Here is a 22,493-nt window from a genome sequence, read left to right on the forward strand (position 1 = left end):
GTTTAGTAAAACACAAAAAGATTAAGGACATATTTTGAATTGGTAAAATCACGAAATAGCTTTGTAATAAAAAATATTTTAAAAAAATACATAAGAAACATAAAAATGTTCTAACTGTTTATTTGTTTTATGTTTCTAGTTATTTATTATAAGAAATTAAATTTAATGAATATGATATAATTGCGACGCATTTTCACAGCACTTTCGTAAGAATACTATTAATTTAATGAAATATGTTGCACAAATTTGGATTATGGTAAGACTTTTGTCATCAGTCACTTTTAAATAATTTGTCAATTCACAGTTGTCATTATTCAAAATAATCAATACTACTAAAAGTAGATTTTTCAAATACTAAAACCTATATAATTATTTTATTTTATTATTTTGCTTTGCAGTATGAATTATAAACGATATAGAAGTGCTAAGAAATCTTTTCAAGCTGTTGCCGAAAAATATAGTTAGTTCTAAATTTCATAAAATCAAAATGTTGGGGCGTAAACAAAGTCTGAAAGGAGAGCCAGTGCTAGCGGATTATGGCCCAGAAGAATCACTCAATGAAAGTGCTGATATTGAATGGGTAAATAAAGTAAGTATTTTTAATCATTGTAAAAAACCTTGCTCCCCATAGCTTACAGGGGAGTAGTCTAGAGGCTGAGGATAAAATTATAAATATGTATGTAATATTTTTATTTACAGTTATGGGTTCGGAGAATTTTAAGATTTTGTGCTCTTCTCAGTTTGATGTCCGTTTCGTTAAATACACCAAAATCATTTGAAAAATATCCTTACCTTCAAACTGTAACATTTGCAGTTGATTGTTGTGTTACACTATTATTTACAGCTGAAATGATTGCCAAAATGCATATAAGAGGAATTCTTAAGGTATGAAGTTTTTATTTTACTAATATTAAAAAAAACATTAATTAACTAAAGAGTAATTTAACTTTTATTATTTTTTCAAAATTACTCCAATAAAATTTTGATATAATATTCTCTCAACAGGGTGATGTTGCTTACCTAAAAGATCATTGGTGCCAATTTGATGCTTCCATGGTTTTCTTTCTCTGGGTGTCGGTTTTACTTCAAATGTTTGAGTTGACTGGAATTGTGCCAAGATATAGTTATTTGAGTATATTAAGAGCTCCAAGACCTCTTATAATGATCAGATTTTTAAGGGTATTTTTAAAGTTCTCTATGCCAAAATCAAGAATCAATCAAATATTTAAGTAAGTGCGAATATAACAGTATTGGAATATAATACTGTAAAAGTTAATTTAATTTATAAATAAATAAAATTTTAAATTAAAAGTTAATGTAAAAATAAAATTTTCAATTGATATACAATTCTAAATTTTAAATAATATATATATATATATATATATATATATATATAAACAATTATATAAAATTAGTGGTAATGTGCCTAAGGAATTAATTTCCTAAACTTTTATTTTTTTTGCAGGAGATCAAGCCAACAAATATACAATGTTACTCTTTTTTTCCTTTTCTTCATGTCCCTATACAGCTTATTAGGGGTACAATTTTTTGGAGAGTTAACTCATCACTGTGTTCGAAATACTACCAATCCAAAGTCAGTTAACAGTACAATAAAAAATTTTAAAATTTTTGTTAAATAATAATGTTCCTGTGTATTTAAATAACTTCTTTTTTTTAGTGAAATAACCATCAACTCTCTAGCCATACCAGATACATTTTGTTCACCCGAACCAAACTCAGGCTACCAATGTCCTGCTGGAATGAAATGTATTAAGCTTAATTTATCAAAATATATAATGGGATTCAATGGATTCGAGGAATTTGGTAATGAATAATATGCAATACAGAAATAACAACAAACATTTTTCATTTAGTTGAATAAAACCTGCAATGTATCAACTTTATATTTGCAGCTACAAGTTTATTCACTGTTTATCAGGCATCATCCCAAGAAGGATGGGTTTTTATAATGTACAGAGCTATTGATTCATTACCAACTTGGAGATCAGCTCTTTACTTCAGGTAACCTTTTTTCACATGTTATTAAAATGTATACAATACAAAAATTACAATAATAAAATGTATATATTATATTTTTTAATTTTAGTACAATGATATTCTTCTTGGCATGGCTAGTGAAAAATGTGTTTATAGCAGTTATTACTGAGACATTCAATGAAATAAGAGTACAGTTTCAACAAATGTGGGGTGTGAGGAATCCAATAACAAAAGGGAGCACTACACAATTCTTTACTGGTGATGATAATGGCTGGAAATTAGTTACAATCGATGAAAATAAACATTCAGGTAAAGATTTAAAATTTGAATCTACTAGAAGATTTCTTCAATAACGAAATATTTATGTATTAGATAATATATACACATCATAGACTACCTTCAATTAATATTTCTTTGATGACACTAATTAACTAATTAATTTGCCTTTTTTTAGGGAGTGCGCCAGAAATATTTCACAAAATGTTGCGATCAGCATACTTTCGTCTTATAGTTATGGGTGTTGTTTTGGCCAATGGTATTATCACAGCAACTATGAATTTTAAACACGACGATAACCCACGGGAGTTCTTTTATGAGAAATATTATTACATTGAGGTACTATTTGCAACAGTAAAATATTTTTTATAAAATTTATAAATTACAATGATATCTGACATATTCAACTAAAATGATTTTTATACTCTATATACCAAATTTATCAATAGAACAAATAATGATAAAGTTTATATGTTAAGAATATAATATTTAAGTAATTGTTAGTAAGTAAGTAATATCATTGAATCATTGAATAATTAAATAAATAATAAATGAGTGTATATCATTTATTGTCAACTAATTCCTTATAGACTTAAATTTCATCAATAACAATAGAGAAACCAAAACAGATAAAAAAATATAATTAGCAATTTTTACGTAAGCAAATGGGAGGGGGGATGTATTGTATTAAATAGCTTTGCTTCGTATAACTGACAAGAGTAGGCAGGGATAATTATTAATAAAATTCTGCTCACATGACACTTGAATGCCTCTTATCAAATTACCTATATATAATTTTTTTTTATATATTTTCAGATTGCTTTTACAATTTTTTTGGACCTAGAAGCTTTAATAAAAATATGGTGTCTGGGTTGGAAAGGTTACTTTAAACATTCGGTTCATAAGTTTGAACTTCTTCTAGCTATTGGCACTACAATTCATATTATACCTCAACTTTACATGTCTGGATTCACATATTTTCAGGTATATATTTAAATATTGATTATGTATTTTAATCTCAGATTGGGTTGTCGAAATCTAAACTGTTCAATGCAACTATTTTCTATACCGAAACTTTGCGTAGTATGTATGTACAATAAAAAATATACACAATTACTATATCAAGTATGAAATGTTGTTAAAATTCTAAAACAAAAAATTATTATTCATAATTTCAGGTCCTTCGTATTGTGCGTCTTATTAAAGCTTCACCTCTATTGGAAGGATTTGTTTACAAGATTTTTGGACCAGGAAAAAAATTGGGCAGCCTCATCATATTTACCATGTGCTTACTTATAATAAGTTCTTCTATATCAATGCAATTATTTTGCTTTCTCTGCGAATTCACAAAGTTCGAAACATTTCCAGAGGTAACTATTTCATTTAATATAATATGTACATGAACAGCTTGATCATCTTTATGACTTTGCTGTATGAAAAATACAAAAATATAAAATAAACAAAGATAAGCTTTATTCATCATTTTGGTTAAGCCTTGGTAAGTTTCTTATCAATATATGGCTTATTGAGCCTGGGCCTGTTCAAATTTCTTCTTGTTTCCTATTATGTCGTCATTAAAGTTGTGGAAATCAAAAACTATTGGCTTTGCACCTTTTTCTCCCATTTCTGCTTCACTGTACTCCTACTTTATATATAATGTTGTCCTCAACACATATAAAACATTCCTCATTATTTGTTTATACGTTTTTTACATTTTCAGGCTTTTATGTCTATGTTTCAAATATTAACTCAAGAAGCTTGGGTGGAGGTTATGGATGAAACCATGGTCCGGACGAGTCAAACACTCACCCCTCTCGTTGCCATCTACTTTATACTATATCACTTGTTTGTGACACTGGTGAGATTTTTTTTTTATTTACACTGCAGAAATATTTCTGGTTATAGTATATGATCAAGTTTTTATTTTCCAGATCGTGCTATCGCTTTTCGTGGCTGTAATTTTAGATAATTTAGAACTGGATGAAGATATCAAAAAACTAAAGCAACTAAGATATCGACAACAAAGTGCCGAAATAAAAGAGAGTTTGCCATTTCGTCTCAGGATATTCGAAAAATTTCCAGACAGTCCACAAATGACCAAACTGCACAAAGTACCGGGCGATTTTATTTTACCAAAGGTAAACAGTTTCAGGCAACCACTATACACTCTAGTTTAGAAGAAAGAACGCTTTACAAGTAGTGATCGAATTTATAATATATTTTATGGTTTTTACTGGCTTACCACTTCATTTTGGACGTCATTAATCGGTAACCTAAATCTAACCTGACTAGAAACTTTATATTGGTTGTAACTCATTATAAACTCATCTCCGTCCAGGTGCGCGAGTCGTTCATGCGGCAGTTCGTGTGCGAGGTCGACGGCGACGAGGAGGCGGGCGCGGCGGCGGGGGGCGCGGCAGCGGGCGCGGGGGGCGCGCGCCTGCCGCCCGGCGACCTGTCGCGGCGCGCCTTCGAGTACATCGGCGTGGACAAGATCGCCTTCCCCTACCGCAAGCGGTGCCTCGTCAAGACGCTCACCGTGGCGCCGCCCTCGCAGCGCCCGAGTTCCGCGCTCCGGAGACACGTCGTTGCGTCCATTATCAAGCGAGTCCTTAAACCCTCCTAATTTTTTTGTGTATATTATGTATAGTGATCATTATTAACTTAAAATTTTATTTATATTAAAATCGAAACGCGCAAAAACATTCTGTTAATATGTTGGATGTACTGGTATTATTTTAGCATTTGTTTATTTATTTTATTTCCTTTTAATTTTCAGGTAGCGTTCTTTATTTTATTTGAGGTACTTTTATTTTTTGTTCAATCTTGTATTGCTACTCAAATTTATCACGTATAATATACTCAATAATAATACAAACTTACATTTTAGCGATTCTAATAACCACCGTCGTCTGGTACTCGGAGATTCAGCCATGCTGGCGACGGGAGGGAAGTCCGGTCTCAAATCTCAAGGAACAGTGTCCAGCGCTAAACAACTACGCGTCGACCAGAAAAAGTAAATCTATGGAATCAATTATATTTTTCTGATAATAATATAAATCGATTGATCCCCGTCAGCATCTCAATATTAAATTGCCTCAAATTAATGGCTGTGAAGTTATAATTCTTCAAAAATCATACCTTTTAGCTTAAACTTCAAATTAAGTGTGAAATCGCAATCGATCCGTCGCTCGTGGTTATATCGGAATCATCTACCAATCCAAAGATTCGGCTCGCGATCTATCCGTCGGTCGGTCCGCAGCGGCTCGATCAAGCTGAAGCAGACGTACGAGCACCTGCTGGAGAACGGCGACATCGGCGCCGCGTCGCGCGTCGTGCCGTCGTCGCGCGCGCGCCCGCCCTACCTCGACATCCGCCTGCTGCAGGCCAAGCGCCAGCAGGCCGAGATGAGACGGTACGCTGCCATCTTATTACTGATTTTTTATTATTGAACTTATGCGAAAGTCGGTTTGGTTTTTAAACAAAACTTTTACATCCTGTAATTTTGTTTTTTGTACAGCACATCGTATATTTTCGAGTACCGGTAGAAAATTACCATAATCTAATAAAATACCTTTCTATACTTCAGGACTCAAAAATTATATTTTATTAACAACATTTATAATAAATTGTTTCTGATGACGAAGAAGTAGTATTGAAATTAATGTTATGGCAAATGTACAACTACTACTAAATGTTCTGGTAACTTAAGTTTGTTAATATTGAGAATATGCTAAGGAGATTAGAATCTCTATGAATATTATAAATGGTTCGTGACAGCAACCAGCGCGAGGAAGACCTGCGTGAGAACCACCCGTTGTTCGACACGCCGCTGCTGATCGTGCCCCGGGAGTCCCGCTTCCGCAAGATCTGTCGCGCCATCGTGGACGCGCGGTACGACGCGCGCCTGCGCGACCCCGTCACCGGCAACGAGAGGAAAGTGCATTACAAGAGCTTCCAGTGAGTATACGTTGCTAAAGTCGATTACAATCAAACGGAGATTAAAGGTAAACAAACAACACTGACCATTGTTTAGCTAATGATGGGAAAAGTACGAAATGAGTGTCGTCTATTTCAATCGAAGAAGGAATAAAGATATAAACGTGCGTACGTTTGCCACGCGATTTGCTAAAAGTTCAGCTATATTGTACACTACTAACGGTTCATGACGCATTTATCTTTATTTATAATCTATTCCAGTAAATAACTTATATGCACTTTAATTTAACTTCTAAAGTTCTGATAACAGTTTCGTCGTCGTTCAAATCTTCATTTTTTCGCAAGACTACAATGAATATTAAAGATTAATTATTCAAGCTTTTCACCAATGATGTCGCGGTAAGTCGATGTCAAATATTGTTTATTTGGCTCTTGTCCTCTTCTGGTTGGAATAGACTATAGCTTGATGAATACCCAGTAACGAATGATACTTTTGTAAGTGTCACACATCATTATTCATTTTAATAGATAGAGATGGATTTATTTTCTTTTTTACGCAAAGATAACAAGGGTATCTTTAGACTTTATTTTGTTTGTTTTAGGTAGTATATTATATAACATAGTACATAACGTCAGGGCCGAATTTACCATATGTCTTTTTGGGCTTCAGCCCAGGGCCCCGTGGATCAAGGGGCCCCCAGCTAAGTCAAGTCAAAATCAAAAATAGACGATAATGCGAAAGAATTACCTAATTTTATTAATTTAAACTGATCGTATGGTTTGAAGCCCTGCGAATCCTGCAATTAATCAAACTCATTCAATTCATTTAATTCAGGTCTACATTCAGGTGTGTCTTAGGTGGGCCCCTAAGTAGTATTCGCCCAGGGCCCCATAAACTCACGGTCCGGCCCTGCATAACGTAGCAGAGTTGAGAGAGAATATGTGTATTAAATGTTTATTTATTTTCACTTCCGCGTCTTCCACAGCTTAACTTTTTTTTTGTTTTAGCAATTTCCTCGGCCTCGTTACATATTTGGACTGGGTTATGATCATGGTTACTACGTTATCGTGTCTGTCAATGATGTTCGAAACTCCGACTTATAGAGTTATGGAAAATTTTGTGCTACAGGTACGTTATAATACAAATTTAATCCAACTGAATTTAGCCAGACCTTCCGTTCAGTAACATATATTTTTTTAACAGATTGCAGAATACGGATTCGTAGTTTTCATGAGCTTGGAGCTGGCGTTAAAGATTTTAGCGGACGGATTGTTCTTCACACCGAAAGCTTACCTCAAAGACGCCGCTGCCGTACTGGATGTATTTATTTACATCGTAAGTAAAGTAACCGACGCCCTTTCACTCCGCAATTTTCTGGATATAGTATATTCAGTCATCCACGCCACCACGGCGGCGCAGGTGTCGCTGACGTTCCTGTGCTGGATGCCGCTGCGCGTACCGCCGGGCTCGGCCGCCCAGATGCTGATGATCCTGCGCTGCGTGCGGCCGCTGCGCATCTTCACTCTCGTGCCGCACATGCGCAAGGTGGTCTACGAGCTGTGTCGCGGCTTCAAGGAGATCCTGCTGGTATTATTCTACGGATGACTATATAACGCTACATAAATATTTTTGAACAATATTGCTGACCACTAGTTTGATGTACGATTATACACCATTTAAGTAAATCCCTATATTATACATCACCACAGCTAAGAAATGGATCGTGTTTTGTTGTTTTCACTGTAGAATTAATTATTTAATTACTTTCACTGTAAAATAAATTTCGCATGTGATTCCAACAATTACGGCAATTAGAAGAGCACCTTAGGAACTCTAAGATTATATCCGAGGAGCATAGATTATAAATCGAAAATATATTCAAAGTCAAAGTGCTAAAGTGTTGAAAGTTCTGTTTAAAATTAGTTGTTTATATAATAATCGATGTCAAAAAGTAAAGGAAATATATTTGCAGGTATCGACACTGCTGATACTCTTGATGTTCGTTTTCGCGAGCTATGGGGTACAATTATACGGAGGAAGGTAAAATTTACTTTCTATAGTAACTATAAATTAATCTTGTAAATGTTAAATATTTAGTTATAAAATAACAATTCTTCGTCGTTAGGTTGGCTCGGTGCAACGATCCGACGATAACGCGTCGCGAGGACTGCGTGGGCGTGTTCATGAGACGAGTGTTCGTCACGAAGATGAAGCTGCGACCCGGACCCAACGAGACCTTCCCGTCTATGCTGGTGCCTAGAGTCTGGTCTGTATTATTTTTAAAATGAAGCCGTTTCGCCAAAGTAGCCAATTGATACTGTAAGAAATAAATAGAATTTTTATTGTTAATTTTTTTATATGAATATAGTTAAAATTCAGTTAATTAAGTAAAATTAAAATAAAAAGGTGAAAGAATAATTTAAATATCTCTACTACTATTACTGAAAACAGTGACGTTTTACGTTGGACGGTCTAGCATGTGACGTCATTTGAACTAGACAACGCGACGCGTATTATCGTTGAGGGTCTTCGTTCTACCATTAAAATGCACTATTAACGGAACTGAAGAAGAGAGGGTTCTAATTCAGTTAACAAGATTCGACACACAAAAAAACAATCATTGCATAGATATAAATACTTACCAGAATTGTATTTTATTATAAATAAAGATATATTCATCCAGAACTGTCTATAGTGTATTAAATACTCCTTCCATTGGAGTAGGTTATAAATAATCTATTTCTCATTCACTATATAAAGGGATTTAAAAAAGAAAGATTTATTAGCATTGATCTGTATTATGATTACATTGGGTTAAATATAATATTGTCAACATTATTATTATACTTGTTTATTGTACTCTTGATTAGTTATAAGCAAATAAATAACTTGTAGATAGAAATAAATGACGATTTATATTATTTTTCGATCGATTTATATGATTTTAACTTTTGCAGGGCTAATCCGAAGCGATTTAATTTCGATAACATCGGCGATGCGTTGTTAACTCTATTCGAAGTGCTCTCGTTTAAGGGATGGTTAGATGTTCGTGATGTTCTTATAAAAGCTTTGGGTCCGGTGAGCATCTATAACATCATAATAAATATTTAAAAAAAAATACTTTAAAAAAATTTAATTGAACAATACCGGCTTTAATTTTTTTATATATCTGTTTTTATTGCGTTACGATAACCGACAATTCTTCATTTTTGAACCTACGACTTTCACATTGCTTGCATTGATTATATGTTATCGTATGTATGGCTATCGATTGATTATATGTTCTAGGTGCACGCCATCTACATACACGTATACATATTTTTGGGCTGTATGATTGGATTGACATTATTCGTTGGCGTGGTCATAGCAAACTATTCTGAAAATAAAGGAACTGCTTTATTGACTGTCGATCAGAGACGATGGTGAGTTTACATGTAGATTACATTCTCAGAGAGAGCGAGCGAGAGACCTTCGCTAACGTAAAAATTGCATGCCTCACATTATCGTTAGTTTAAACGAGATGTGATACACTTAATCTTAATGTATATTTAGTACATATTTAATACTTTTCTTACGTTTTATAAGAGATGTATCACACTAAAACTCTGTACTCTGTAACACATTTATTTTTATTTAAACTATATAATGGATAAAACTGCAATGTCAAATAATATCATTTGTTTTCCCAGGTGTGATCTTAAGAAGAGACTGAAAATAGCCCAGCCTTTACATTTACCCCCCCGTCCAGATGGCAGGAAGGTGCGTGCATTTGCATACGATGTCACCCAGAATTTGACCTTTAAAAGGGTCATTGCAATCGTCGTGCTGATCAACAGTGGTCTATTGGCAGTAACGGTTTGTATTTAATTATAATTTTAATGCCTAATTAAAAAAATATAACTATAAAATCCAATTTCCCATTGCTGGGCTAAAGGTTTCGAGTCTAATACACCTCGCTCCTGCGACATATTTATTTTCTACCGAGACAGTCTTTATTTTATGATTGATGGGTAGTTCGATACAGTGCGATTTCGTTATTTCCATTGATATTAATCTCTTAATACAATGTGTGAGGTAACGGTTTACAATGAAAAGATAAAAAAATGTTCGAACAAGCTACGATTAGACCTACCGGTCGTTGCCGCTGTTAGTACTGAGTACTAGGACTGAGTTATTAAGTGAATGCGTGCGTGACACGTGCAGTGGTCGCGGCACTCGTCCAACACGGAGCGGCTGGCGCTGACGTCGGCGCTGCTGACGCTGGTGTTCGTGGTGGAGGTGCTGCTCAAGACCATCGCCTTCACGCCGCGCGGCTACTGGCAGAGCCGCCGCAACCGCTACGACCTGCTCGTCACCGTCGCCGGCTGCATCTGGATATTCATGCACTTCACGCTGCAGGTGACTCCTCCGCGGCTGCGGGACGCTGCATCGCTTGCTCCTATAGTTTGTAAAATCTGTATTTTTATGTTGTAGTCAGTGTCTCAGTTTCATTTTTTACATTTCAGAACGATCTCTCGTACTTCGTCGGCTTCATGGTGGTTATCCTGCGGTTTTTCACGATAACCGGCAAACACACGACGCTGAAGATGTTGATGTTGACGGTGGGCGTCAGCGTGTGCAAGAGCTTCTTCATCATATTCGGCATGTTCCTGCTCGTGTTCTTCTACGCGCTCGCCGGTACCATCGTGTTCGGAAACGTGAAATACGGCGAAGGCATAGGAAGGTAATTCTAACTTGGTTGTTATTTATAATATACAGACGGAATGGCAAATGAGACTCTCGGCGGTAAATGGTCGCTGCCGTCTGAAAACATGACGCTTTGTAAGAAATATTGACCATTGTGTTAAATGCCACTGACTTGGGAGATAAAATGTAATTTCCTTGTACCTGTAGTTACACTGGCTACTCACTCTTCAAACGCAATAATAATAAGTAATGCCGCTTAGGAGTAAAATAAGTGTTATGGTATTTATCATGTTGGGTTTGCGCAAAGCCACCAAGTAAAACTTTACGCATCCTATGGCAAGGTAAGTTCTCGCGATACCTTTAAAATGAAGTATTTACTTATTAAAACACCTCTTTATTCTATGTATCAAATAATTACTTTCCATATTAAAGACGGTTTTCTAATAATATAGTTAACCCTGTAATAAATGTCACGACTCGGTCAGGCGGGCGAACTTCAACTCGCCGATCCACAGCGTGGCGATGCTGTTCCGCATCGTGACGGGCGAGGACTGGAACAAGATCATGCACGACTGCATGGTGGCGCCGCCTTACTGCACGCCCGCCGACAACTACTGGGAGACCGACTGCGGAAACTTCACGGCCTCGCTCGCCTACTTCTGCACCTTCTACGTCATCATCACCTACATCGTGCTCAACCTGCTCGTGGGTGCGCGCCTTGTACTTTTGTATCTACTTAGCTTGCTTTCAGCATTGCTATTCTGACTAATGCCACTTCAGAACTCACTGTTCAACAGTTCACGAGTGAGACACTGAGTGACATTTGACAGAGGATTTAGAGAATAGCTCTGCTATTATCCGAAGTCCATACACAATATTTTGTCTTTCTTAAGGTGTCGTTGTGCGAGGTAGCTGCAAACACAATCCATGTATTAAGAACTTGATATTTTGCAGCTATTATCATGGAGAATTTCTCTTTATTTTATTCCAACGAAGAAGATGCCCTGCTCTCGTATGCCGACATAAGGAATTTCCAAAATACATGGAACATTGTAGATGTTCATCAAAAAGGTGTGATCCCTGTGAAAAAGGTATAGCCTTAAAAAAATAGACTTCGATTTGTTTAAAAAATAAATTAGGTAATTAATTTGTGATTACGAACTTTTAGGTAAAGTTTATATTACGCTTATTGAAAGGCCGCCTCGAGTGTGACACGCATAAGGAACGACTTCTATTCAAGTACATGTGTTATGAACTTGAAAGGCTCCACAATGGCGAAGACGTGACTTTCCACGATGTTATCAAGTGAGTGATCATCAAACATCAGTATAATATATAATAATTCAGCTTTTATTTTTTATTATGGACGTCACAATATCTTTAAACAGTTTACTAAAAGTTTTTGGTCTACTTTTTATTTTTTTGCGAATGTGTAATTGGTTTAATCTTATACTGATTTTATTATATTTCTGCATTCTCATGTATTTCTGAAGCTTACAAATTTTTGTTTAATTTAATATTTGTGTAGATCCAAATATCAGATATATACTAATATGATATTAATCGAGAACAATAGCAGTCTCCGTTTGTTTGTATTGGCAACTCTGAGCCCTAGTGACCTCGATTTGGCTTAATCCGGTCTTGTATATCATTGCTTTTTTTAAGCCAAGAGTATATTTCAGTATGCTGTCGTATCGTACCGTGGATATTCGAAAGTCTTTGCAAATGGAGGAGCTATTGGCACGAGAAGAATTTGAATTTCTTATTGAGGAAGAAGTTGCAAAGCAAACTATACGAACATGGCTCGAAGGCTGTTTGAAGAAAATCCGCGCTAATAGCAGTGTAAGTAACTTTATTTGAGAAAACAAATCAAATAAAATGAACTCCTAAGATGTGGTAATAAATGTTATAGAAACAACAAACAAGCCTGATTGCTGGTTTAAGAAAAACAAATGAGCAACCGTTAGATTTCAACAGCGAGAAGGAAAAGGAGAAACAAGAAACAGAAGCTCAGGTAATGTTAATGTTTTGTTTTCGAGCTAATGTTCGACTATAGTGAACTTTATTACAATGTTACCGTGTATATTAACCGGTCAGCTGGGATTGCTAAAATTAATCGAAAATGTAAAATCTCTTGTATCTAATGAAACATCTGCTGTTATCGGAACATAAATTATTGTATTAATTAAAAATTAACGTAGTGCATAATATAGCAGATTTATTATCAAATCGCATATTTTAATCTATAATTTGGTTTATATCTATTCTTTCTTCGATTGGAATAGTAAATATCTGTGTTAGTAAATATCTCTTCAGTATTGAAAGCGTGCCACTCCATGTTAAAATTTATTAAGTTTTAATTAAATAAACTTAACAAATGAATATAACCTAATTTGAATATTTTTGCTGACTCTACTCTTAGCCGTCTCATGCACACTAACATATCTTGTAAACAACTAATACACGCCACACGCACGATAATAATTCAACGTGGAGATCCACGTCTTTGTGAGTGAATAAATCTATACTTGTGTTACTATTATGTTACTTGTTAGTTCAATTTACCTACAAAAATACCTTTAAATTGTAACCTAACCACAATTTCAGCAAACCAGTGCGAATGTCGGTCGGACAGAAATTACCGAATCAACATCTCAACCAATTATGTCAAGTAAGTATTGTTAGGTTAACTCTTTCGTTACTCTTGTCATTTAGAGTCTATCTTATCTGCAGATCCGAAGTATTGAATTCAAAGCTCAAATTGGGCTCAAATTGAAGCTTCACTTATTCATCAAGTTTATCTTATATCTATAGCTGTCTTAACTCTAAAGGCAGTTGGTAATGTTTTCAATTCCGTCCTTACGTTATCGTTCGTAAACCTGGAATGAATTCTCCGACTATATCCAATTATGAGTGAGTAGAGAGTGCCTCTGTTTGCGCACATACTTGTGCTCTACGGGTCTCCGTAGAGCCAGGTATATAGAGACAAATATATTAATATCTGTCTGGTCTCCGCAAAGAATGCCACTTGGTTTGAAATTGATAACACGGACATTAATTATTTAGTAAAACTTTATTGTTAATTTTCAGACGTTGTATCTTCGCTAGATATTCAGCCTAAGCGTTCATCTGGCAAAAGTCAATTTAAAAGATCGGGTTTACCATTAATGACGATACCGAGGTTAGTAAATTTCAATGAAAAAAAAATAGGTTTCGTTTAGTTCAATTAATTTCAATTCATATATTTTTACAATTTACAGACCCGAAAGCCCAGTGAAGAAATATTTACAACCAACGCTGAGCGACCCACATCCGGCTCTGAATAAGAAAACGACAACTCGTAAGTTACTTTTCAGTGTTTAAATATTTAACGATTACGACGCTTAGTACAATTTGATATTTTAATTAAGTGTTGGGCGGGTTATCGAGTACATAATTCGATACACCGCACACGAATGAATGAATTAGGCATGTGTCGATATATCGAAATAATCTAAAATCGGATGTCGTCGGAATATATCAGATGTCATCGATTTAATGTTGACGAGCAACCATTTCCACCGCATCCAAAAAAACTATCAATATCGTTGTGGTACGTCAAAGCATTCAAAGTACGATAACATTAAATTCATGAAATATTCTCCCTTATTTCTCTTCAACTGCGAATGTTAAACCGATTTCGATATCACATTCGTTTCATCTCTCTCTCACACATATCGTACAATGTAAAGTTAAACAGAGACATGGCGACATCTGAAATCGGATGTTAACACCGATATTTAATCCAAATACCCGTTACACAACCGATGCCACAAAAATCGGATATCGCCCATGCCTAGAATGAATGCAGTCGTGTGTGAATGCGTCATATTAATATAATATGAGCGGTCCGCCAGCGCCGGCCGCGCCGGGCAAGAGCAACAGTCGCAGCGCGCAGAGCTCGCACGCGGCGCAGGCGGCGCTGCACGACGTGCACTCGTGGTGGGGCGCGCAGCTCGCCGCGCTGTAGCCGGCGGCGGCGGCGGCGGCGGCGGCACTTCGGGGGCTATCTAGTTTAGTCGAGTTTTTAACTAGTTCGAGTGCCCCTTTTTTAATACGTAGAAAGCGATTCGATGTCTGTGTATTTAAAGGGTTGAATAAAAGTTTAAATAAATCTCAAATTGATTTTATTTTAAAATCTAACAATATTCATTTTGTATAAGGTTGGATATAAAACTTTTCAATTAATAATATGGGCGAATTGATACGTTTTTAGAATCAATTAAAAGGGTATATAATAATATATAATAAACATCACTATAATAATTACTAAGCAATGTCTACAGTGTGTTAGCTTTTTATCATCTCACTAACTCAGCATGTCATTTCATTATGAATAAATTAAGATTATTTAATTGCAGAGAAGTCTAATACGAATAATAATTTGTGTTTCCTACATTTTATTTCATATTTTTAACAAATAGTTTAGATTTTTGTTCATTTCAAAATTAATACTCGGTACATATGTAAATGAGTTACATGTTGGATGTTCACCGTATAATGTTGTACTCTAACGGTATATGGATAAAAATCATCTTTCAAAAATTAAATTTTGGTTTTAAATAATTTATATATTCTTTGGTGCAATATTTCGTTGAATTAGAATATTGATACTTAATTTACAAAATTAACAATAAGTTAACTAAACGGTAATCAGCTACAAGTTTGTAGAAAAAAATGTTATTTACAAATCTACATTATTAACTTATAGGAACAAAATATGTGCGACCATTCATTTAGACGTGGAAATAAAAATATTACAATATTTTTGAGTTTAATTTAAAACGAAACGTCCCGGAGACGATCACTGGAGGTAATGGCACATTCCCAGGGCGAAGAGCACGACGACGGCGAGCGCCAGCAGCACGCACACGTGGCGGCCGGCCACGGGGCAGTGGAACAGCTTGGCGCGCAGGCGCAGGCTCGCCGCGAACGCCAGCACGGCGCCGATGTCCTCGGCCGACGTGTCGCGGTGCAGGAAGGGCCGCGCGCACAGCTCGTGACCCACGCCCTGCGTGCGCGCGCACTCCTGCGACAGCCGCGCCGCCTGCGCGATTGCCATTCATTCGTATGGACTTATCTTATATATGTTGGGGATGTTTTAACGGAACCGAAGATCCAAAGACATAAAATAATAGCTCCATTACATGCTCATGCAAGCGTCAAATGACCGAATGAATTATATTTCGCTTACGCTCCCTCTGACTTACCATTCGTCGAAAGCATTATTAATATTAAAGGATAAAATTTAAATTAGCAAAACAAAGCCTATGTTGGAATTATGATTACACTTTTTGCAATAACGTCTGACAATATAGCGGAGTTTACAAGACATTTGACTAAAAAGTTTGAATTTGTCCCATTTGCTCTTGAAACCAAACGCTCTTCGCTTTATTGTCTCTACTGGTGACAGGAGGGCTGGTTCGTTCTTTGCCCGGAGGATCAGAATTGCGATTTAACGAGGACTTGCTGCTAGCATTCTTGCTACCATTCCACGTGGTTAGGATTTATACAATGACTATTTTTAATTCATATTTGTATATATATTTAAGGACATAATGTTAGTAATACTTATGTAAATAAAAAATAAATTGCTATACTAACTATAACGTCACGTACATATAACATACATTTATGTTAAAACTTTAAGAAAAATGAGTATAATGTAACCATTACCTGTATAAAAGGTACCATGACAGCTGATATCCAAAGTAAAAGATTAAGAACACTAATGCCAGCTATAGGTTCAGTACCGGTATCCACTTTGTCTAGATTCAGCAACCACATTATACCAGACGTAGCCCACGAAACATTGACAATCGTAAATAAACATACTGCAGGTGCTAAGTCGTTATTCAAATATTTCAGTAATTTACGAAATTCGGCAATTTCCTGCAAGAAGAAAAATGATGAACAAATAAGGGGTTTTCCAATAGGGACGCTTGAACTTCGACAGCTGATTGCGGCCATGTTGTTTGAGTGACAGTTGTCAAATGCAGTGTGTTATATTCATTCCGTCCTCCCAAACCACCATGGCAGGTTACAGTGTCGATCAGCACGTGCAAATCATAAAATTGTTTTATGAAAATGGGTCTTCAGTTCGAGCAACGTTCCGCGCACTTCGCCCGTTTTACGGTCGTGATGATCGTCCTGCCGAGTCGACTATCCGTCGATTGGTGGACAAATTCGAGTCAACCGGGTCAGTTAACAATCAGCCGGTTCCCGTCCGTCAACGTAACGCGAGATCTGCCGAAAATATCGCCGCTGTGCGCGACAGTGTCCTCGAAAACCCGCGGCAGTCAATTCCGCGTCGCGCACAGGAACTCGGCCTTTCGCAGACGACAACTTGGCGAATTTTGCGTTGTGACTTGAGCCTGCACCCGTACAAGATCCAGCTGACCCAAGAGCTCAAGGTTAATGACCATAGACAGCGCCGTGTGTTCGCTGACTGGGCATTAGAGCAGTTGGAAGTTGACGCCGATTTTGGCAAAAAAATCATCTTCAGCGACGAGGCGCATTTTTGGATGAATGGCTATGTCAACAAGCAAAATTGCCGTATTTGGGACGAGACCAATCCCCACGAGGTTCAACAAGTGGCAATGCACCCGCAGAAAGTGGCTGTTTGGTGCGGATTTTGGGCCGGAGGCGTGATTGGTCCGTATTTTTTCGAAAACGATAATGGTGTGGCCGTCACCGTCAATGGTGAGCGATACCGGTCGATGATAACCAACTTCTTTTGGCCTGAAATCGAGAATATGGATCTGGACAACATGTGGTTTCAACAGGACGGCGCTACGTGCCACACAGCACACGCTACGAGCTATTTCTGGACATGGTCATCTCGCGCGGAGGCGACGTGAACTGGCCACCGAGATCGTGCGATTTGACCCTGCTGGACTTTTTCTTGTGGGGTTTTCTTAAGTCGCAGGTCTATGCCAACAAGCCGCAAACCACCGATGCCCTCAAAGTCAACATACGCCACGCCATCGATCAAATACAGCCCGATTTGTGCGCCAGAGTCATCGAAAATTGGACCTTTCGTGTGCGCGCCACCAACCGAATCCGTGGCGGTCATTTGAATGATGTCATATTCCATACATAATGGGGTCGATAGACCTTCCAAATAAAAAAAAATTTCGCAAATATCTCTCCTACATGTATTTTTTTTTTTGCATTTCAAAGATCAAGCGCCCTTAATGGAAAACCCTTTAGTATATAGAAGAAAAATATATATCATGGAACCTTTTGGATTAGAGATCCTCATGACGTCAAACAGTTTTACTGTTGGCAACGTTACTTTTCTTTACTAATTAAAGGTATTCTAACGAGTTGAGTGCCAAAAAGTGATATTTAAAGTTTTGCATTTTTAAACTATTCACGTCACGTCTTGTTTAACTATTAATTACACTATACATGAACTCAGCAAAATATATGTTAGATATATATCTAACAATATATACATCTATGTTTAAATGTCATTGTCTTTGATTAGTTATATTATATTTGACAGTACGCAGTAGTGTCTATGCTAGACACACACTATATAATACGTATGTATTTAAGAGATATACAAGGCTAAAAATCTTATTGTGATAATAATACCATTGTTACAACTTACCCTCATCCAGTTTAAAGGAGTTATTGTCCTGTTTAATAGACGTTCTTTTAAAAACATGAGATGAGCTTGCAACAGTTGAGCTTGAAGACAGTAGCTTGTAATCACAGTAGCTTGCACCATATCGTGGATCAAAGTGCATATTATAAGTAATATCTTTAATCCAAGTATCATGTCACTGGAACTATAAAATATAATATGTTAGTATTGTTTTCTATATGCTTTTTATGTGTAACAAGGTGTTCTCCGAGATTGCGTTAAGATTACTCGTTCCTACTTAGGTCCAAAAATAATATTATGTAAAATTTGATTACTGTATCAGCCAGTCGTAATGACAACTAACAGATGGACAGGTTTATTATTTGTCATGATTACTTTAAGTCAATTGTTTATTTCCCAAACAATTAAGATTATTTATTTATTAAGATTATTAGTTTTAATAAAAAAATAGAAAGATGAAAATAAGACTACTCAATTAATCTATCTATCTACCTAATGCCGCGTTCATTTAGTATTGCGTAGTTTAGGATAGCCGCAAGTAACAAATGATATTAATGTATTATTTTCACTATTAAGTTATTTGTGTTATTTATCTTTTTTTAACTATATACGTAATTATTTTAACAATTAAGTATATAGTTAAAAAAAGATAAATAACTTAATAGCATATATAATAATCTTTCTTTTCGTTCCTTTCCATAGCCTGCTGACGTACTTTAAAATTTACTAAAAGTAATCAAAGACAATAAATTTAGACAGACAATTTTACTACTTATAATATCCTTAAGAATTATTAGGTAATTCTTACTTGCCTTGATTCCATCCACCTGAACATGATAGTTCCTCTTGCCATCATTAAATTGACAGAGCATAACGAAATACACATCCACAGAATACTGAGGATTATGAAGAACCATAACATTCGCAGTAAGCGTTTCGGTTTAGCAGTTGGCGTCCCTTGAGGCGCGTAAGATGATAACAAGAAAACCTGTAACAAATTATTTTTAAATATAACAGGAAGGAGAGCAGGCAAACAAGGCAACAACGGATACGGTAACTGATGTTATCATTCGCCAAAAATATAAATTGTACCTATTTATTATCATTAGACACATTGTCATTGCGCTTCCGGACATGAGGTACCTACGAAATTATTTCCATACCAGTTATTACACTGGCTCACCCACCATTTCAATCGGAACACAAAGTGTAATTTGACTGAAGAGTGGTGGTACCATATATATCTGAGATATATGCCATCATTGCTTATTAGTTTGAGTGGCTCTTTAAAATAAATCTTAACACATTTTAATAAAATAAGAAAAATTATAAAGTAACGAAACAAATTATCCAAAAAACTGTGACCAAAATCGTTTAAGTGGATAACAACTTGGTTCTACGTAAAAGTCCTTCCAAGTAGTAATTATAAAATAGGTTTATTCACATAGGTAATTTTATAAACGAACTTATAAATAAAAGAGTTGGCTTATGTCATAAACAAATAATGGCTTAACTTCATTTTGTTTAATTGAATAAGATTATTGTTTTGGAATTTAATGAATTATGAATGTAAATTATCTTGGTTTGTTATTAATTTAATTTCATATAGATCCTTTTCAATAATTTTACACATATTCAAAAACCGCCATGCTGTAAATAAATAATAATAAGGTAGAATTAACTCACCCTTTCCATCAGATTTTGTAATTGTTCGTTATCTGATATTCTGAAGAGATATAATGCATAGAGAAAACCTATAAAATGTAACACGCTGGGTCCAATATACGTAAATGCTACATTGCCATAACACACTTGTTTATAGGCATCGTATTCAAAGGAAGAAGTAAGCGCTAAAGGAATTAATTTGTAGCAAAAACCTCTGTCTCGCCTGAAATTAAAACATTTAAAAAAATCAAAATAATGATGTAATACGCTACGATTTTCACAAGTCAATATATTTGTATTATTTACCTAAAACATGCCATGTATTGAAGTATATATCCTAGACAAAGAAATACTGCAACCTGTGCAGAGTGAAAATGCGAAAAACAAATTGCATATTTTGATGAGTTTGAAGCATCCACTACAGGCCTTAATCCCATAACTGTAAGGAGTTTTAAATAAGGAAGTAATATCTGTAAGAAATAATATCATTGAAATATGATAATAACAATTAGCTCATAATGGTTTTACACATTTTCTAAGTAAATGCTATACAAATACTCGTAATTTAGAAATTAAGTTGAAATTGCCAAAAAAAATTAAATGTATGTCCCTCAAAATTGCAATAAAGAAAAGTACAAAAACCCACCAGAAAGACGTTTTGAAGACTTTTTTCTCTAAAATATTAGAAGCTAGTCTTACAGTTTATTTTTATGTTCATGCTATTTCAACAACTACAAATATAACAAAAATCTATCCATATCCCAGAGGGAAAAGGGATCTGAATAGAGATTTAGCCTACTGGTAAATCCACCAATGCTAATTTCACTATTAATACAGTACAAAAAAACTTACCTTAGATTTACAATAATGTAAAATAGCAGATGTACTCATATATTCAGTGTCTGGAGATTCTGTTATTTCGCCAATCTGTAATTTAAAAAAATAAATATTAGTTTTTAGATTATTACAGCATTGAATAAATTAAAAAAAAGAAAACGATAAATATGTGCATCTTTATTTTTACTAATTCATATATAACAAACAAACACACATATCATAAAATAATATATTAATTACATTTTCCTAGGACTTCGACATCGGTTTTGGTTTAAGAATGCATTCCTTTGTGATTTTAATTCTTTATATGACCCTATATAGGTATATACATATATAATATTTATATATAATGATCGCTGATTGGTAATATAATACTTATGAGTAATGATACGTTTGATTACTAATAGAACTGTTTAAAAGTATTCAATATGCTTCATTTAATAGCAAATATTATTTTATATTAATTAAAAATCAATAAACACCCTTATGCAATAATGAAAATCAAGAATTATGTAAATGTCCGTAATGGGAAGTTTTTAGACAGTTTCATCACAGTTCAATAAACTGTTATGTAGTTGTATTTTATTTTTAAAAGGTACATATAACATAATAGTGTTAAATAAAGTTACACTTCAAGGATAAAATATAGATAAATTGCTTACTTCGACACTATTGGCGTCAAGACTTGATCTAGTTGATCTTTCCATTGTAGGCAGGGCAAGCTTGTCATTGCCCAATACATGGCTATCCAGGAGATCGCTAGCTGCACAGTGGTATAAAAATCCATTAACCATTTTATTACTCATATCTATAAATTAATTATAGAAATATACATTATACTTAGAGATAACTCTTTAATAGGTTTACGTATATTTTATTCTATTATGGCGGTAGAGAATAACGAGCACTGTTTTGTTTTTAATACTTAAATATGTTCAAATTGTTCTGTACTTACAACTACTATACATTGTCGTTTTGCATTCTTTATTTAAAATATACACTTTTGTACTCAATGACAGCCATAAAGAACATCCATATTTTGTTTATATACCCACTATTGCTTCATAATTTTAAACATTGTCTTATCCACGAGTAAATAATAAACTGCATTTTAGTGCAATGCTGTTTATTACATACATTTTAGTTGTTCGGTGATAGCAAAAAGTGACATTTATTCAGTTGTAAATAACAGTTTTCAAGCTTTGCAAATAAAGTTTTATTATATTTATTGGTTCCTTTGGGTTATATTTTTGGGTTTATTAAATTTATTTTTTATTTGTATATCTACTGGATTCTGTTCAAAATATTAAAATGTCTTTGAAGGCAATATCATATAAATCTAACATATTATGCAAAAGTAATGTTTGAATACATGGGTAGAAAAACAATTGATCAAAATGTATTCATATTTATGTGTAGATTTTTTTCAAAAATTAC

General features: G+C 35.0%; 2 protein-coding genes across 3 annotated transcripts; one reads left to right on the plus strand and one right to left on the minus strand.

Moving 5' to 3' along the window:
- Nucleotides 1-338: 338 nt before the first annotated feature.
- LOC125077109 (sodium leak channel NALCN) lies at nucleotides 339-15,078 on the plus strand. 2 transcript variants are annotated; one of them, XM_047688914.1, is made up of 35 exons: nucleotides 339-589; nucleotides 700-885; nucleotides 1,006-1,229; nucleotides 1,466-1,594; nucleotides 1,679-1,824; nucleotides 1,914-2,022; nucleotides 2,108-2,307; nucleotides 2,453-2,613; nucleotides 3,091-3,258; nucleotides 3,453-3,644; nucleotides 3,995-4,132; nucleotides 4,206-4,412; nucleotides 4,613-4,878; nucleotides 5,165-5,290; nucleotides 5,501-5,689; nucleotides 6,055-6,234; nucleotides 7,222-7,342; nucleotides 7,418-7,549; nucleotides 7,634-7,801; nucleotides 8,187-8,254; nucleotides 8,340-8,480; nucleotides 9,172-9,292; nucleotides 9,503-9,636; nucleotides 9,904-10,069; nucleotides 10,418-10,612; nucleotides 10,720-10,937; nucleotides 11,386-11,609; nucleotides 11,855-11,991; nucleotides 12,069-12,205; nucleotides 12,583-12,742; nucleotides 12,813-12,914; nucleotides 13,508-13,571; nucleotides 13,991-14,081; nucleotides 14,161-14,240; nucleotides 14,797-15,078. In XM_047688914.1, the coding sequence occupies exons 1-35, from the start codon at nucleotides 488-490 to the stop codon at nucleotides 14,907-14,909; spliced, it is 5,295 nt and encodes a 1,764-aa protein (XP_047544870.1). In that variant the 5' UTR covers nucleotides 339-487; the 3' UTR covers nucleotides 14,910-15,078. The 2 variants fall into 2 exon arrangements, with proteins under 2 accessions (XP_047544870.1, XP_047544871.1); XM_047688915.1 differs by having other exon boundaries at nucleotides 5,537-5,689.
- A 401-nt stretch (nucleotides 15,079-15,479) lies between these two features.
- Nucleotides 15,480-22,159, minus strand: LOC125077110. Its single transcript, XM_047688916.1, has 9 exons — nucleotides 22,012-22,159; nucleotides 21,719-21,819; nucleotides 21,072-21,146; nucleotides 20,526-20,689; nucleotides 20,241-20,442; nucleotides 19,367-19,542; nucleotides 18,558-18,738; nucleotides 16,616-16,831; nucleotides 15,480-15,986 (listed from the first exon to the last, which is right to left on the minus strand). Exons 1-9 carry the CDS (start codon nucleotides 22,022-22,024, stop codon nucleotides 15,744-15,746), a joined length of 1,371 nt encoding a protein of 456 aa, XP_047544872.1. The 5' UTR covers nucleotides 22,025-22,159; the 3' UTR covers nucleotides 15,480-15,743.
- Between the last annotated feature and the right edge of the window lie 334 nt (nucleotides 22,160-22,493).

The sequence above is a fragment of the Vanessa atalanta genome, chromosome 3 (genome assembly GCF_905147765.1).
Source record: "Vanessa atalanta chromosome 3, ilVanAtal1.2, whole genome shotgun sequence".
NCBI lineage: Eukaryota > Metazoa > Arthropoda > Insecta > Lepidoptera > Nymphalidae > Vanessa > Vanessa atalanta.

Bases quoted from the DNA above. Each gene is read 5' to 3' on its own strand.
- LOC125077109 (XM_047688914.1), top strand. From the start codon at position 488: ATGTTGGGGCGTAAACAAAGTCTGAAAGGAGAGCCAGTGCTAGCGGAT. The intron at 1,595-1,678 runs GTCAGTTAACAG...TCTTTTTTTTAG, and splicing joins CGAAATACTACCAATCCAAA to TGAAATAACCATCAACTCTC. The intron at 4,133-4,205 runs GTGAGATTTTTT...TTTATTTTCCAG, and splicing joins ATCACTTGTTTGTGACACTG to ATCGTGCTATCGCTTTTCGT.
- LOC125077110 (XM_047688916.1), bottom strand. The intron at 20,443-20,525 runs GTAAATAATACA...TTTTAATTTCAG, and splicing joins CAATACATGGCATGTTTTAG to GCGAGACAGAGGTTTTTGCT. The intron at 15,987-16,615 runs GTAATGGTTACA...GCAATCGCGCAG, and splicing joins TCATGGTACCTTTTATACAG to GCGGCGCGGCTGTCGCAGGA.